The sequence below is a fragment of the Myxocyprinus asiaticus genome, chromosome 7 (assembly GCF_019703515.2).
Source record: "Myxocyprinus asiaticus isolate MX2 ecotype Aquarium Trade chromosome 7, UBuf_Myxa_2, whole genome shotgun sequence".
Taxonomy (NCBI): Eukaryota; Metazoa; Chordata; class Actinopteri; order Cypriniformes; family Catostomidae; genus Myxocyprinus; species Myxocyprinus asiaticus.
This window is the reverse complement of record NC_059350.1, coordinates 51,647,729-51,666,894: the sequence shown is the minus strand read 5'-3', so window position 1 is coordinate 51,666,894 and position 19,166 is coordinate 51,647,729. Positions and strand designations below refer to the sequence as shown.

At 35.7% G+C, this 19,166-nt stretch overlaps 1 protein-coding gene across 1 annotated transcript in view; it reads right to left on the bottom strand.

The window, feature by feature from the left end:
* Nucleotides 1-19,166, bottom strand: part of LOC127444346 (receptor tyrosine-protein kinase erbB-4-like) — a 297,320-nt gene that overhangs the window by 106,765 nt on the left and 171,389 nt on the right. The window contains exon 3 of the mRNA XM_051703648.1: nucleotides 11,083-11,269. Coding sequence (XP_051559608.1) covers nucleotides 11,083-11,269 — 187 coding nt within the window. The remainder of the gene's footprint in view (nucleotides 1-11,082; nucleotides 11,270-19,166) is intronic.

Below are 19,166 nucleotides of genomic sequence, written 5' to 3'. Positions count from 1 at the left end.
ATAATACAATGATTTGTGGGAAAGTGCATTGCCAGGGATTTTTCATAGCCGCAATAGATATGATACTTGATACATTTCTAGCGGTTGACATTTCTACTGGTCTATTACACATTGAGGCAGAGTCATGCAGCTGCTTGATGGTCTCATTATAAAGCATCAACAAGGTATTCCATTTTAAGAGGGTTTTACAGTCTTGCAGTGCGTGGTTATAATGTTAAAGAATGTTCATGACCCTTGAAGATCCAAGAAAAAGAAACCCACAAGCACTTGTCCACATGACAGCCAGCGCACCTGCGTAAGAAGCAAATCTGAGTGTGCGTCATCCTCACACAGTTGTGCAAAGAGGCTGTTATTGGTAGAGTGACATTTTATAATTTTTTTAAATTATTTTTTTTATGTTTGAGATTTTGCTTATCATGCTGAGTTAGATGAGAATGCTGGCATGCTGTTTACTGTTATTATGGATTTGCACATTTTAATTTGACTAACTATTTTCCTCAGAATCTTGCGTGTGAGCACAAGATTAATCCGTCATTATTCAGAACGCTGTCCATAATTTTGACACATATAAAACAAGCAAGAATCTCCGCTTAAACTATCTTCTCCTGGTATATTTCTCCCTCGGTCTTTGCGTGTGCATGAAAGAAGAGGAAGGGAAAGGACAGCGCTCGCAGTGCTTTTAATGTGAAAATAACTAACTTTTAAGAGTTTTAAACTCTCTTTTAAAAGTATTTCAAATTCGAGGACTGTACACATCTGGGATGGCATGAAAGTGAGTAAATGATGAGATCATTTTCTTTTTTGGGTGAACTATCCCTTTAATAAATCCTCTTTCACTTCAAAAATGCATGTTTAATGGTGAAACTGAGTTTGATGCTTTAATTAAAAAGTGGTGCATTAAATGTGATTTTTAAATACAATGTTTAGGAAAAAATAAAACAATATTTTCATTAAATCTTAATGATTTCCATTGTGTTTTCAGCTTTAATTTATGAAGAAAGAAAAAAAAAAAAGAAAAAAAAAAGGAAAAAATGGATATCCAATTGATTATAAAAGGAGACATATTTGTCTCCTTATACAATGTTCACTACATTAGAAGGATGTGGTTAGATTAGGAGCCCTACCTTGAACTCAGAGGTCAGTGGAGCATTAAATGAGCAGCCAAGGCTACCTGAAGGAAGACTGAAACCTGGGCTGATTTAAAAACTCCAGCTTTACTGATGTGTGGAACTGATGGGGATTTTTACAGCAATGCCACTGATTTAATCAAGTGCAGAACATATGTGAACATGCATATAGATGAGGATTCAAATTAAAAGATGGAGATTTGTAACTAGCAAGGATTTGTAATGTAATTGCTCACAGCAGTGTGGAGAACAGAGCTTTAAAATCACTTTGATGATAAAGACTTATTAAAGTAGACTGTCTTGTAAAAGCTTTCGTACACATCGTATTCTCACATAACATAAGTTTGCCACGTGGATTGCATTTAAATGAATGTGTGATTGGTGTTATGGAACATATAGCAATAAATAAATAAATACATGAACATAAATGTTGTGTTTTTTCCTATACTCGCTGACAATGATCTGAACTGGCCAAAATGCTTAAACATTCTATTGGGAGCATAGGAAATCTAAAACAGCTAAGGTCTTTTAGAGGTTATGCAATTATTATTACTATAACTATTGCTTTTACTTAGGGTTAGGGACTTGAACTAACCCCTAACCATCAGTTTTATACTTTGGTGCATTACTTGTTCCATACTATTTTCGCTATGGACATGGATACCTCAAATCATGTTTTTTTTTAAATAGAGGCATGCTTAATATAAGTGTCTGACTTACGATTTTTGCCTGGTAGATGATGTGACAGGCAAAAAATAAATAAATAGAAATAAATATATATATATATATATATATATATATATATATATATATATATATATATATATATATATATATACAAATTCCATACACTTACATTGCCATATCCATGCCATCTAGGGACCAGAATATCATTGGGGTGGGCTCTTTTGACCTAAGCCAGTAAGCAACCACCTAGCAACACCATAGCAACCACCAGAACACCCTAGCAACTTAGCATAGCAGCGCCCTGGCAAACACCCTTCATACCCTAGCATTTGTTGTAGTAGCAACTTCTGCATGGTTAAGCACCACTCACATTTTCTTCAGAATGTGAAGATCTAGTTTTAGGCCTCTTTTTTTCCCTTTTTTTTTTCCTTTTTTTTTTTTCTTTTTTTTTCTTTTTTTCTTTTTTTTTTAATGAATTGTAATGAAAACTAGATAAATCCTATTTGTATTTTAGTCATGTTATTAGTCCTCCCTCATTTTCTACCTCTCCTGGTGTACTCAATTGTTACATTTTAGACAAAATGCAAAGTAATTATTTAATGCGATGAGGATTGATCTAACTAATGCCTCTGTTGTTTACCAAGCATTTGGGTGTACACACAGCCAGCAGATGGAGAGAGAAATAACATGGTCTCTTTAGACTCTGGCACTGTTTCAGAAGGAAAACAACATGATAGAGGAGGACCAATCTAAAGCCTGTGGATGCGTGAATATTTTTAAATTTTACTAAAGGGGGGGAAAACTTTTTATTTAGATCCCTGCAGATTTTGGCTCTGGTAAACATGCACAAATGTATTCTAGACAGATATTTATTTGCTTGAATCTTTGCCAGTGTTTCTACAGTATGTCCAACCTGTCCATAGTTTCAAGGATAAGTCAAGGATACAAATTAATTTCAATAACACTTCCTGAAACCTAAGCTACATCAGGAACCAAGGCTAATAAGGCTGAAAAGCACTAGCTAACTAGTGGACAGTAGCTTTCATTTCACACTTGCTGTACTTATTATTATGAAACTCATAGGATGCTCTAATTTATCTCAAGTTACCATCAAAACAACTATGCGAACTTGTTTCAAGCAATTTATTATTGGACACATACAACACAGGCCCTAAAGAGCACCTAAAGAGACCTCTCTCATCAAGGCGTTTCCGTCCGCAGAACTGCTGCTCACTGGATTAGGGGTGGTGGCAGGACATTTTCACAGGGGGAGCTGGGCAGGGTACCGTGATCAGTCTGTGGTGGTGGTAGTGGTGGTGTCAACCATTTTTGCTAACAGTGCGATTAAACTTTGCAAGAGGTCGGATTGGTGCGACTACAAAGTAGGCTGACTCTCTGATTGTGCTCTGTTGTTTTTTGTTCCGTATGAGAAATATCAAACGGCAAACGTTCCAAATGCGAAAGGAAACAGCTTTACTCGGATCATTCAGTGCTACTCAATGGACAAATCAGCGCAGAGACGTGCATTTACACTTGGACCGGTCTCGAGCACTCAGCCATGTAGATCATCATAGACAGAGCTGCGAGAAGCATGGGCTGGGTCACAAATTCGGCATTGGTTATTTGTTTAAAACCTCTATGAAAGCCCATAATGTGTCGATGATTAAACCAGTTTAAAATTGTATTAAATGGCCCCAACATTCTAAACAGCATTGAAAAGGAATAAAGAAGAAATCTGCACAATGAAAAGACAGAAATTGTAAGGTTTCAATCCACACATCACAGATATTTCAACAAATATTTACCATGAACTTATATCAATATAGTAGTGAGAGAATACAGTTTAATTTCTGGATGTTTTTTCTTACGAAAAATGCCATCATTTTTTTTTTTTTATGGTTACTGCTAATCATGGTTTTATTTCAGTTGGACTGGTGCGACCAACTCAAAGGCTGGTGCGACCATTTGTAGAATTTAACACCGGTGCTACCACTCTTAAATGTTAGTCTGGAGCCATGTAAATAAATAGATAAATAAAAAATTATTTGCTGTAGCATTGCAAGAATTAATTTGCAAGAACAAATCTAAAAATAAGAAAAGATGCAAATTTGTTGTTTTATTCATTATTACCCAATTATCACTCTTGCCACCTGTGATCTCATTATACACCGTACCTACGTGACTTACGTTTTTTGCATAGCTGAATTTCAAACATTACGAGTAAACGCAACTAAAATGGACAGAAAACATGGAAGTTCTTGAAATGCTATTCTGGTTTCTGCAACAACAGGTGATGATGTGCAGTGACTGTCATTCTTAACAAAGGACAAAAAAGTACCATAAAAGCACCATAAAATTAGTCCACATGTTTACATGCTATATTCCAAATATCTATATTATGACATAAAATAGCTTTGTGTGAGCAACAGACCGATATTTCACTTGACAGCCTTTCTATGTTTAGGAAAAGGAAATGATGGAAAAGGTATGGAAAAGAGCAGCTAAGACAACATGCAAACATCATCCAGAGTTTGAGTGGCATAAGGGTGAGTAAAGGGGGTGAGGGTGATAAGATGGAAATTTTTGGGTGAGCTTTCATTATTTTTATATATTAAGTGCATTGCTAAAAGAAACAAACCTTTGTGTTGAGAGGAAGGGTGTCTGAAATGAGCTTTGTACCAATAATATTTCTGCATGATCTTTCATCCATGATCTTCCCATGTATGAAATTACAGCGGCGGTCGCATATATAATGAAGTTCAATCGACTATGAAGCTTACTAATTAAAAACATAAGTGGTGGAATTTGTTACAGAAAACCAACATTGAGGTCACAAATAATGTAGAGACCTATGGTAGAGATATGACGATTGCACTAGCAAAAGATGAAATGTTGTAAGGAAAATAATTGATAAATGATTGTTTATGACATCTAGATTTCTAAAATGATCTGCCGAAGATAGGATTTGTGTTAATGGAGTGAGGGAACAGGCTAACTTACTGTATATTTCAGCTGAAAAGGTCATGTGTATGAAAGCTGATGCTCATCATCAGTAGGGTAAAAGTAGGCATAAGAATATTGAGGAGAAGTACATGACAAAAATGTTATTTCTTATCAAAGGGTCAGGCATCAGGGTGCTTTTTCTTAGACAGGAGGATGCACACTTTCATCTTTTTACTTGGCACACTGCTGGATTTGTATGGATATGGAACAATTCCATTTAAGCATCTACATATTGATATTGAAGGTAATGTTCTAACTAGCCATTTAAAAGCAGTACACAGGCCATTACACAATAAATCTTAGTAGCTTTTAAAATTAATTCAGTCACCTGTTCCTAATTAAGACTGAAGAAAAACCACCCTTAATTCTTTGCTACCATTATTTCTTTTTCATTAAGTAAAGAAATTGTCGACTTTTTAGTTAGATCTAAAAAAAACAAAAAAAACTAAAAAAAAAAACTAAAAAACATCTGTGTCTTTAACAAATGTTGCAGTCTAAAAGTAAATGATGTAACATCAACAAACATTATATTATGCTTAACAGGGGTGCATTTCCCAAAGGCATTGTTAGCCAACTATGGTCGCAAGTTCCATCGTTACCGACATAGTTCAACAATTTGGTATTTCCAGAAACCGTATTTCCAACGAAAATTTGCAAACAGCATCGCAAAGTTGTGATCGTAAAGCTCTCCACCTATGATTAAAAGCATAGTTCCTTATTAGTTTGTTGTTTGACATCATTTGACTTCACTGAGGGTTCTATATCTTTCATTCCATATACCGTATATACAGTGGTCAATTTGTAAAAAACAAATTAAGGGGGATGGTGTAGTCAAAGTTTTTTATTTATTTATTTTTTTATTTTTATGCACTAGTCATGCCAACATTTCTTTTTTCAGGAATTTCAGATTTTAATGAGACTTTGACTTTTTTTTTTTGTCTCTGGACAGTAAAAAAATAAATAAAAATAAATAAATAAATTACTTTAAGCCCCGGATAAAATATCAATATAACTTTAAACTCAGAAGTTGAAAATATGCTCATCATAGAAGAGATGTATTCAAGTAAATGGATTGTGTGAATTGCATTTGTTATGCATTTTAATTTAATAGATCAGGACAAAAATGAGCATCACTTCATTGACCCTTAAGACACATGGCCATAATATGCACCTGTTACCCTCTGTAATTGTATTTTATTATTCATTTTGTGAAAAGAATCCACGTTATGATCATGAAAAATGTTTTTTTCTAGATCGCTAGCCCACTGCAGACATGCATTTTTTCTACTCCAGTCTACTACTTAACCATGATTGAAAGTGCGTGAAACATTTGAAAACTTGTGGCGTAAGTCAAGCCATCACAAACTCTGACATACCTGCCAGTGTTTTCACAAAACTGGCGTCTTTTTTTGCAGTGGAGAGAGAGCTCACGCTCTCAAGGATTGCAAGACTAAAGTGTCACCCTGGCAGCATATATCCAAACTGTATAAGTGTCCAGATCTGATTGGAGGATTTCACCAATAGAAATCTGGCAACCTCACACGTCAAAATCTATTTCTGACCGGCTAATCACCCTTATTTAAAGTCTGTTATTTATCAAACGTATTAAAATGAAATCTTAAATATTTTACTTACATGATTAGTTCTAAGTAATACATGACACAATTGATCTATAGGGGATGGTAAGGGGGGATGGTGGTTTTACAAAGGGATGATTATTGGTATTTCTTGCAACATGAGAGATGGCATCCCCTCGCATCCCCCCTCAACTCGAGCCCTGAGTATATACTTTATTTTGTCAAGACTTTGTCCACGTTTACATGCACTTAAGAAAATCCTGTTTATTCCAGGATTTTGCAGAAAACAGTGTTCTCTAATGTCATGTAATGCAGAATTTTAAGGGATTAAGGCTGTTCAGAGAAATCGCTTTAACACCCACAGCATCTGTTGGAGAACATGGCTTATGTGTCCATGTTAACACATACACTATATTGCCAAAAGTATTTGCTCATCTGCCTTTAGACGCATATGACCTTAAGTGACATCCCATTCTTAATCCATAGGGTTTCATATGACGTCGGTCCACCCTTTGCAGCTATAACAGCTTCAACTCTTCTGGGAAGGCTTTCCACAAGGTTTAGGAGTGTGTTTATGGGAATTTTTGACCATTCTTCCAGAAGCGCATTTGTGAGGATGAGAAGGCCTGGCTCGCAGTCTTCGCTCTAATTCATCCCAAAGGTGCTCTATCGGGTTGAGGTCAGGACTCTGTGCAGGCCAGTCAAGTTCTTCCACACCAAACTCGCTCATCCATGTCTTTATGGACCTTGCTTTGTGCACTGGTGCGCAGTCATGTTAGAACAGGAAGGGGCCATCCCCAAACTGTTCCCACAAAGTTGGGAGCATGGAATTGTCCAAAATCTCTTGGTATGCTGAAGCATTCAGAGTTCCTTTCACTGGAACTAAGGGGCCAAGCCCAGCTCCTGAAAAACAACCCCACACCATAATCCCCCCACCACCAAACTTCACAGTTGGCACAATGCAGTCAGACAAGTACCGTTCTCCTGGCAACTGCCAAACCCAGACTCGTCAATTAGATTGCCAGATGGAGGAGCGTGATTCGTCACTCCAGAGAACGCTTCTCCACTGCTCTAGAGTCCAGTGGTGGCGTGCTTTACACCACTGCATCCAACCCTTTGCATTGCACTTGGTGATGTATGGCTTGGATGCAGCTGCTCGGCCATGGAAACCCATTCCATGAAGCTCTCTACGCACTGTTCTTGAGCTAATCTGAAGGCCACATGAACTTTGGAAGTCTGTAGCGATTGACTCTGCAGAAAGTTGGCGACCTCTGCGCACTATGCGCCTCAGCATCCGCTGACCCCGCTCTGTCATTTTACGTGGCCTACCACTTCGTGGCTGAGTTGCTGTCATTCCCAATCGCTTCCACTTTGTTATAATACCACTGACAGTTGACTGTGGAATATTTAGTAGCGAGGAAATTTCACAACTGGACTTGTTGCACAGGTGGCATCCTATCACAGTACCACGCTGGAATTCACTGAGCTCCTGAGAGTGGCCCATTCTTTCACAAATGTTTGTAGAAGCAGTCTGCATGCCTAGGTGCTTCATTTTATACACCTGTGGCCATGGAAGTAATTGGAACACCTGAATTCAATTATTTGGATGGGTGAGCGAATGCTTTTGGCAATATAGTGTAAGTGGCATTCTTAAAGGTTTTTAAAGAGTGCGTATATGCATACTGTATGTGCTCAAGTGCGTCAGGGGAACCCCAATGTCTGATGTAAAGGCAAACCCCACTATTGCACTGCAATGTATCTGTTGCATTTAAAAATGGCACGCAGCTTTCGTGTTTTCAGCAGCTTTGGCGTATTTACCCTACTAGGCTGTTTGGTCATTTTTTACAGATTTTTAAAAAAAAATTTTTTTTATAAAAATGGTTTCCTCAGTCTGAGAGGTTCAAAACTTGGTGAATTTATTGAGATATTCAATCTGAAAAAAAAAAAAAAAACAAACAAAAAAAATGGACTTCATTTGATGATTCTAAGTGGTCATAAAAAAAAAAATTAACACCTTGGCTGTTAGCGGTCAAAATTGACCAACCATAGGAAATGAATGGGAAAGACCCTAACACAGAGCAATTTTTTTGTATATATGTTGAATACAATGTATATATCAGCCACGATGCTGAACGAACACATACAGAAATGAAGGTGTGAGACTATAAAACATCCAGAGTGCAATAGATTCACACTCAGTCACCCCCCCCCCCCACACACACACACTCTCTCTTACACAGCCAGAATGCACACACACACACAATCGCATGCAGAATGCACACACACACACACACAGTTGCACGCAATCTGCCCCAATACATGCTACATTCTCATATTTTCTCACATATTCTTTATATTTAAACTTAGAGAAGTGTAGATTTTTACTGTAATGAAGTTTCTTATTTGCATATGCAAATTATTGTGAAATTGAAAAATGTACATGTAAATAAGATCTAAATAACCTAAAACCCCAAAAGAAGTGTATAATTTTATTGTTACTACTTCAGGGAAGTTAGTGTTACAACATTTCTTAAAAAAAAAAAAGATGGTACACCTTTATTGTATCCGGTCAAAAATGACCGCAAACAGCCAAGGTGTTGACCATTTTTTAACAGCTTAGGAGGGTTAAACATCTTTCTGGAGTACGTTAAAGAGCTATTATAATTTGACATCCGCAGAAGTTATTACTCCACCCTCAGTGTAACGTCATTAACAACAGCTCTATATTGTTGAACCAACGTGGTCGAACAATGGATGTGCCACATAGTTCCTATATTATGGTTTCGGAAAAGAGTTGTGACTAGCTAGTTCATTTCTCCAATAATGCATCGAACCAAATGTATGGTGAGCAGTGAGTTACATGCATCTGGAAATGCACCCCAGATCAATAGTTAATGTACATACAAATATGATTGTATATGAATACATATAAACCAAAGTTTCATTACATAACTAACATTTGAATGGTTATTATTTAATGCTCTGCTAAGCGTTATGTGGGTGAATCAGAAAACCTTTTCTTAAGAAAGTTTCCTTTTCATAAGAACATTGTTTAAATTGTAAAATTAAATGTTATGTTTTTTAAACATAATGGTAGTATCTGTTGTATTGCTTTACATGTATGCTGATTTTAATGTCAAGTCATTATATTTTAGTATTGTTTTTACTAATAAAGAAAAAAAAATAGTCAGAATAATAAAAGACGATATTTAGTGAAAATTATTATTAAGAATAATGAGAAATTATTATTATTATTATTTATTTATTTATTTAGATTTTGTGGTAAAATATGGGCTGTGTTTTTGTTAAATTAGTACTGTTGGCAGTATAGCATGACATTTAGCTGATGCTCATTAATCTCAATGAGATCATGAAAAAATAAATCATATTCATCCTAATAAATCCAACTTTTACAAAGCATCCAAACCTGAAACAGAGACGGTTTATTAAACATGAATTATCACTGGGCAATAGTCCTGTCTGGTGGGCATACTGATGGCTGTCTGTCTCACTCTCACTTCTTTAACCCCTTTGGGTCACAAAAAGGTCTTTGGGCTAAAGAAAGCATACTTAGAAGTACTCTGTGTGTGTATCTGTTAACAGAGGGAGAAGAAAATCTAAATAATAATAATAATAATTTTGCCTGGAGCTATATAGTCTCACACACAGTAGTAGTTTAATTATCAAATCAAGCATGTCCCTTTTGAATGGGTCAAAAGGTTATATGGCTTCTTGTACTTATTATGTTTTTGTCAACTCACAAGAAAACCTTGAAGCACCACTCTAAAATATGATAAACAAACTTGTTTGGGAGTAAACATACAGTACATTTACATATATTATTATTTCAGGTAATGTAACATGATTAGCATTATTCAGTATAGGGGGAATCTCACAAAATCTGACAAGGACATGTCTAATTCACTTACCCCAAAATCAGAAAGAAAGTAAGATATTATATTTTGATTTAAATATAGGACTATTTAGATTTTTTGCTTGTGAGATTATTTTCATGACATGACAGTTAGGTATATTTCACCCCAATTCTTATTACTGTAATGTGAATCTTAATGTGATATGAAAAAAAAAATCTATATATTATTTAAATTGTAAAGTATTTATACATCATGCTAGTGTTTGTTTAACTGCCTTTAATAATTGTATTACACTGTATTACAGTAATGTTACTAAACAGTCCTTACAGTACTTAGGATGTAATGATAATTACAACTGAGAATAATAGGAGGGAATAATAAAAATATGCTGATTTAAATATAAAGAAAAATCATTGTATTGCAGTAATTTGACTGTTTTTATTTTTATTTTTATTTTTATTTTTTTTTAAGCAATCTTACTGTTTTTATTTATTTATTTATTTATTTTTATTTTTTATTGTTATATATTTATTCGGTAATTTGTGCCTAGATGTCATAAAAAATTATGTCACAATGCAAAACAAAATCTTAATGGTCCAAAAAAAAATCTTAATTTTCTTTATGCAAAATATCATTTCTTATTTATTTCTTTTGGGGTTAAATATTACAAAATGTGTCAAAATATAGACTGCTTTCTGTTCCATGGTGTCTGCTCTGGATTCATAAACCTTTTCCATCCTGTGTACTTTTCAGTGACGTGAAGGGAATTTGTTGCAGAGAACTAGAGAGAGGCGCACAGACAGCCAGAGATACCTGTCAAGTTCTTGAGTCCAAGTTGTCTAAGACCAAAATAGCCGTCTCGTCTGTAGTTGAGAAAGATGGCCAGCGCGTAACGTCCCTCATACAGTTTAGTGCCGCGGATGATCCGCAGGTTTTCCAGTGGAAGATAGTCAAACTGATTCAGAGCCACCAACACGTAACCTGTCACCTCCCGGATAGACTGCAGAGATAAAGGGGGAAAAAAAATCTTCATTATTTAAAAATAAATAGTACAGTATATGCAACATTTAAAGCAGGCATGAAGGTTAAGTTTGCATCTGTACTATATAGCTCAGGATGTAATCATACTTTACATATAACTTTATTTTTAGAGCCCTTTTGGAACAGATTTGTCCTCTTATTTCAAATCCACAAAGACTTTCTGCCTTAGATCATTATGGCCATTGAATAGCACCAAAAGTACAACTAGTGAGACAGCCATAATATAATTTGAGGGATAATTGCCCAAGAGAATGCTGGACCCTCCCTCTCCACCCACATCAATCATGCTGACATCCAATCACTGTTTCATACTGCAAATCATTAGCAGCCAAAAAGGACAGATCTATTTCATGCAAAAGAAGTGAATGAGATATAGCTGTACTGATCACACACACTGCTACTGTCATCATGGAGATTCATCTGAAGAGCTGAGCCAGCAAGTACTGACAGCTGTCACTTGCCAGTCAGGTAAACTGGAAGTTCACGTTGGAACAGCCTTGAAGTGACACTTACAAAAATGTATTGCCATGTTTTATTATCATGTACCATGATATCACACTCGCAATCATGCGGTATGGCCTTACGTCAGCTCAGCTGTGATTACCTACGGCACTTGGCCTGCGGCCTTGTGCCTGTGGCCGAATCACAGCAGTGCTGATGCAGGGCCATATCGCACTCTTGCTCATCTGATATTGCTTAAAAATCTAAGCTTTTGTGTTTATATATATATATACACACACATACACACACACACACACACACACACACACACACACACACACACACTATATATATATATATATATACATATTCATACTGTATGTATTCTAAATAATTTTATTCTGAATATATACTGATACATCTAAATAAATACTTGTATATCCAAACATAAAAATCCTGAATATATCTTTATAAATCCAAAAATACAATTCTGAATATATATATAATTATAATTCTGGAATATATTGTTTTAAAAATTAATATATAGGTAAAAATCTGAATATATAATTATAAATATGGACTATTTTGTTTTAAATCTGAATATATAGTTATAAATCTGTTATTTTACTGACAAGCGCCATCTACCATCACACATTTTTACTTTGGCTGTAGAGTGTTTATCTTTTCCTGTGTTGCGACTGGAAGTATGTTGTGTCAGCAGCGCTGGAGTGATCAGGAATAATACTCTTGTTTAGATAATGAGTGATGACCATGATTCAGAGGTTCCGTTTTTCCCTCAACGATTACATTTTTACTCTACTGATGGTTAGGTTTAGGGTTGGGGTTTGGGTGTAGAGTTAGTACAATTTCACTTTATAACATTCTTCACAGCTAAAACAACTAGCTTTACCACTCACTTTTGGCGCCCCTCTGTGGGAATTGCACCCGGAAACTGGAGCTCACACGTGAGCTTGCATTCAAAAACACTTCCCGCTTCAGCCATTGGGGGCAATGCAATGAATTTCGGTTAGCACAGACTGAGTTTAGCTTAATAAAAGTCAACCTACTCTTTCAAAATTCACTGTGAGATCAGTCTGGTGACAACTAGTCCCAGTCTCCCCTATATAAAAATGAATTTCATGTTACCATCAAAATGTCACCAGGTCACCTTCATACCTAGTAAATATATTTTTTATTGCCTGGAGTTTTGTAACACCCCTTCCACATCCATAAAAGAGCATCTCATCCCAAACCAATGTTACACTGCAATGACACAATAGGTCAAAATCCATATTGTGAAAAACTTCCTCAAAAAATCATTTTAACTGTTAACATTTAAATTTTCGCATTTCCCACCAGTATTGCTCCAAAAGGCATCGTTAGAAATGTGCATATATTTGTACATTTTTCAAAGTTAGACAAGGATACTTAATATTGTAGGGGAAACAAACCCTGTCACAAAGTCTGAATTTATTAATTCATCTTTATCCTAATCATGCTGGCATTTCAGTGTCGCCAGCAAACAATCCTGCTTGCTGTGAGTCACTCTCACTGCCTGAGCACCTGGAAACACAGTGGACTCGGTTACACAAGTGTCTGTGCATTAGGCTGCCTGGCACAAATTGAACCAACCAAACAATTTTATTCAATGTTTTTTTATTTTATTTTATTTTTTTAAAAGAAGTAGTCAATTCTGCCACTTTAAAGGGACACTTTTGTAGTATTTTAATTTATTTAAAAAAAAATTCCCCGTGAAGTCCACTTATTATGTTAGTCAAGGTTTCCTGCACCAAAAACAGTCTGTGGGGGCGAGGGCATGGCTGAGCACTCGTCTGGAGAGAGAGGAAGTTGTAAGTGTTTTCACCTGAGATGAATTGCTGCTAATTGTGATTTCTATGTTCACAGTGAGAGGCTGGGAGATAAGAGGCTGCCCAAAACCCCAGAGAGGCAGAGATAGAGCTTCACACACCCCGAGAGAGTGTTGTTCAAATGAAATTGTGTTTGAGTGTGCCGCTGGAAAGCATAGTTTGAATTTTGTAAAATAAAATACCTTTTTGAGTTGGATCCGTTGCCTCCTGCTTCCTCCTTTCCCTCCTCTAAGAATGAACCTTATTACACAGCCGTATTTTGTTTTTACATGACCATTCCCATGGTCTCTCTAACCTGCTTTTCTGCTGCTGCTCCTTTAAGATTACTATATATAAATGACCTCTGTGATGATTGGCAGATGATCCTTCTGCGAAAAGGTGTAGTTCACACTGTCATTCATTAGGACAGGTCAAGTGGCTAAATACTGAACATACATTAAAACAGTATGGAAATAGGGGCAGTCATATGATAATAACCTGGGTTGGAATGGAAGGGGGCTTTGTGTTTTGAACTTTAGAGTTATAAAGTAGCCTACATCAAACTCAAAAGAGCAGAGACAATGACATGTTTTCCATGACATGTTTCTTTTAAAACAGCCTGATCCGTATTTTCTGTCTTTAAACTAAATCAACAAACCACCTTAAAACACCTTCCACTAAATATTTGAGTCACTGATGCAACATATATATATATATATATATATATATACATGCACACACTGATGAGCCAAAACATTATGACCACTCACATGAAGCCTATAATGTTGATCATCTCCTAACAAGGCCACATGGTCTGAGTAAATTAGATGGCAAGCGAACAATCAGTACTCATAGTCAATGTGTTGAATGGAGGAGAAATGGGTAGAAGTAAAACCTGAGTGAATTTGACAACGGCCAAATTGTTATGGCCAGACGACATCACTGAAACAGCAAGGCTTGTGGGGTGCTCCCGGTCAACAGTGGTGAGTATCTACCGACAGTGGTCCGAGGAGGAACAAACCACAAACCGGCAACAGGGCGTTGGCCGCCCAAGGCTCATCGATGTGCGAGGGCAACGAAGGCTATGCATATGGGGCTGTGTAGCCGCAGACCGGTCAGAGTGCCCATGATGACCCCTGTCCACCATCGAAAGCACCTACAAATCTTAATGGTCCTTAAAATAGGCTTCATTTTCTTTATGCAAAATATAATGTCTTGAGCCAGATGTGCCAGCAGTGACGCTCAGCAAACATGGTATCAACTAAATCTGAGAGAGCAACAATCATCTATTTGCATTCCAGCCTTAGAGAAAAAGATAAAAATGTCAATGCTAAATGCAATCTATTTGCTCCACTTTATGCAGCAGGTGACACACCAGCACATGTGCTTCATCAAAACAAGCTGTGACAGGGAAGATATTAAAAATCCATGGAGAAAAACAATTCAGTTGAACAACTGAATACTTACTGTAATATCATTGAATACGGCAAAGGCTGTTTTGCTGTTGTAACCTTAAGATGTCTACAGTATGTAAATGACCTAGTCCCTTATTATGGGACTTTGTGGGACAAAAAATAGCTTATTTAACCCATATAGCATTAAAATGTTTTCTGTCATAATTATGTTTTCAATCATATTTCTGTAAGCAGTGTTCAATTAATACCAGATGCTAGAAAAAAAAAAAGAGCAGGTCTTAGAAAGCGCTTTCCGATATTCAAAACAACAACAACAACAACAACAACAACAACAAAATTTGGCCAGCGTAAAAAGATCATTTGTATTCACAGTGATGTCATAATTACAATGTAATATTATTCTACTGCCGTTTGCTGTAGTTTTGCAAAAAAAAAAAAAAAAAAAAGTTCACTCTTCTATTGCAATTGAAAGCATACAAACTGGAATTTGTTTAAAGCCTATTTAAAAAAAAAAAAAAAAAAAAAAAAAAAAGAACTCACAGAAAAAGACTTGGCATTTGTAGAGGATCTGCCAAGAAACTAAAGATTGAAGTACATATAAAAGGTTGCTTCAAACAATAATGAATGTACAATAGATGTGTTTTTAATTGGTGCCTTAAACAGTCAGCATTTCCCCTTGTGATACTGGGAAAGATGGAGCCTTATTCAGATAAATGGTGATCGTTCAATTATAATTTGCTTTTATAGTCATACCTTTCAATATAATGGTAATCATTGGAATTCCTGGTGCTTGTAATTGCTCTGTGGAAATTATTTCACCTGCGAGACCTTGCCACAGCGCTGTCTAATGAGATCTAATAAGAAACAGCAGAGCCAAGAATGGGAAACAACAGTTGCTTTCTAAAATAGGGGAGAACTTATTACTAACTGCTGATATGTGATCAATTTTGCCCTTTACTTTCAGAAAGGTTAGATTAAGTGCAATCAGGTCAGAGACCATCACTAACACCCCCTAAGCCCAAATAAAATGAATGCCTTTATTTTTATTTTTACATAAGCTAATGGTAATGTCACTGCATCCAACCTACCAGGAAAACACTTTAGTTCTGTTTCAAAACCTATTGAACTGCCCAACATTCTTGCGCTAAAGAATGCATTCTTACACTTAAAAAAGCTAAATGATACACAATGAACAAAACAGAACACAGGTCTCTCGAGATGTGTTTTTAAAATTTGAATTTCTTATTTAACTCAGCATGTCTATAAAACAAGGTGCTCCTGTGCAAGACGCTGATAAAATAGCGAGAGGTGGCACAATGGTGAAAGAGATCCATCTAGTGTGTTAACACAGAACAATTGAGAAACAGTTCAGACGGACACAAAAACACGCACGTGCAAAAACATGTGTGAACAGCCCCTTAGGTAGCGTTATAACTAAAATAAAACCTCATTAGTCACTGATTTCATAGTCACTATTACTATTGCTCATACTTAGTGGTAGGGAGATGTTATAAGGATAATACGGGCCACTCATTTGAATACATGTGAATAGGAGAAAATGTAGCACTACATATGATGGCTGTAGTCCCATATTACAGTTACAGGAGACAATTGAAGTTTTTTTTATAGAGGCACCACAATACTACGGCTGGGTATTGATACAGATTTCCAGCTTTGATTCCAATTCACAAGCTCAAAATTTGATTCTGATTAATAGGTAATAGGTATAATTAATTGCTATTTCAGTTATAATGTATTTTTGCTTACGGATGAAATAAATTCTTTCTGAGTTACTGCTGTTAATTACAACAACAAGGGACCTTCTAATTGTTTAAATAACGACAATATTAATTTTAATAATTTTATTTTAGCATTAGCTTTTCTTCATTTTGGCCACATCTTAGCTTTAAAAAAAAAAAAAAAAAAAAATTCTATGTATTTCAATGTATTTTATTTTGCATATATTTTTTTGTTACATGTTTATTGTTTACATGCAAATTTTTTACAATTTACAAATATTTACATTAGAGGTCGACCGATAGTGGATTTTGTCAATACCGATAACTAAGGTGGTGGAAATGTCGATAACCGATTAATTGGCCAATAGTTTTTAAAATAGATTTAAATAATGATTTATAGTCTTTCCTTACTATGACAGGCAAAGACACAGAGGCTACAAGGGTCAAAAATAAATTAAATCTTAGATATTGTTTTTTGCTCAGCCAAAGATATGGTGCATAATGCGAGACCTTTAACTATAGACAAACCCAACACACCGGGGACTCTTATTTTGAAATGATGGAGACTTGGCTCCATTACGATGCTCTATATTTAAGTATTTATCAATTTAAGATTTTTATAGCCTATATATTCACCAGATGAACCATTTTCTATACAATACCAGATGAGCTTTAAAGAGGAATAAGGTTTATTATTATTCAGAAAATATGAAGTTGGAGACACGATATATGTGCTGATGGGGCACACTTCCATATAGTCAAATTGTTTGTTGCATGTCCTCGCTTTAATTTAGATACTTGATTATCGAATCAAAATATGCATTGAAGTGATGATAAAAATATGGATAAATATTGTCAGTGATGAAAGATTGAAGAACACAGAGGAATATATATATATTGTTTTTACACTGATATGTAGAACAAGTATGTAGAATTAAATGTTTATATTTTTGTTGTTTTTGATCAACAACTAACTGTAAAGAACAGAAAGAATATTAAAAGAGACATAAATTAATCTTGTCTTTGGACACACATTACACGGAACAAGTCAAACCAAACTTTTACACAATGACAGAACTATTCGATACGCTACTCAATCACTGGCAAGAAAAATCAAAAGATTTATCAGCCAGTGGCTAATCAGAGTTTATTTATTTATTTATTTATTTAATTTTTTGGGCAGACATTTGCAAGTTATTTTTTTGCATTGTAGAGGTTACTCAGTAAATGATTGAACTTTTTAACACCCTGTCTACGCCGGACGTGTCCATTGATGTGACAACGCAGTGGCTTGGGGCTGTCTACACTGAAAGCGTCAAAGAGAACATTCTAAATGACACAGCACGTACATATCAGAGCTGTGAGCTCGAGTAATATACGTAGAACGGGGCATCCATTAACTGTCGCCGCTACTCGACGCGCCATACACTTCCAGTTTAGACAGCATCATTGATAAGAATGTGAAAGATAAGCTTTAATAATGCACCCTTTACGTCCGGTGTAGACAGGGTATTAGAATCTATATCAAGGTCGTTCAAATGAAGATTGAGTTTAATTGGAAAATACATATTTTTACACAGCCCTATACAACACTGACATTTGATCAAACCCCTTACCATAAGAATTAGGCCACATCCACGCTAATACTTTTTTGGTTGAAAACACATTGATTTTGCTACGTTAACGCCTCTCATCCACACTAGAACTACGTTTTCCTTCACCGAAAACCGAGATGTCTGGAATTACTCTCTATTACTGCACATTTTGGAAAACATTGTTCTTTGGAAACTGAAAATGGACATTTCAAACATTTGCAGAATAGTTTGGCTGTGGCTTTGATTTTGCTACATTTACGCTTCTTATCCACACTAGAACGGCATTTTCCTCCATTAAAATTTTTCAAAAACGCTCTCTATTTCTGCATACTTTGGATCACGATTAGTGTGGACATGGTGCATAACTCATCCATTTGTGCTACAGATATGAATTGTACCTTAAATTAAGTGGTCTGTTGAGGTGAAATTGTCATTACATTTATTTGTAATGAGACTTACGATTCTCATTAGGCAGAAGATAAAATGGGCGAAAAATCCAGTAGACTTGCATTGAAAGAGGGACCCAAGCACATATTGCTAAGCTAACAACCCGATACTCTAATAAAGACAAAACAATACAAGACACACACAAATAAAAAGGTGAAATAGTTCATTTTAATAACATGGAGCTATTTCATTTTCGATATAAAATATAAATAAAACATAGTTACATTTAAAATTTACATGTCCATTGTCTTAACTGTGAAGGATACAAAATTAGATTTCGCATGAGGTAGCATTACTTTGCTCCATACTTTTTGGAACTACTTGTGCATCGAGAGCGAGACACTGAATAATGATGTCTAGGTAGGCAGCCCA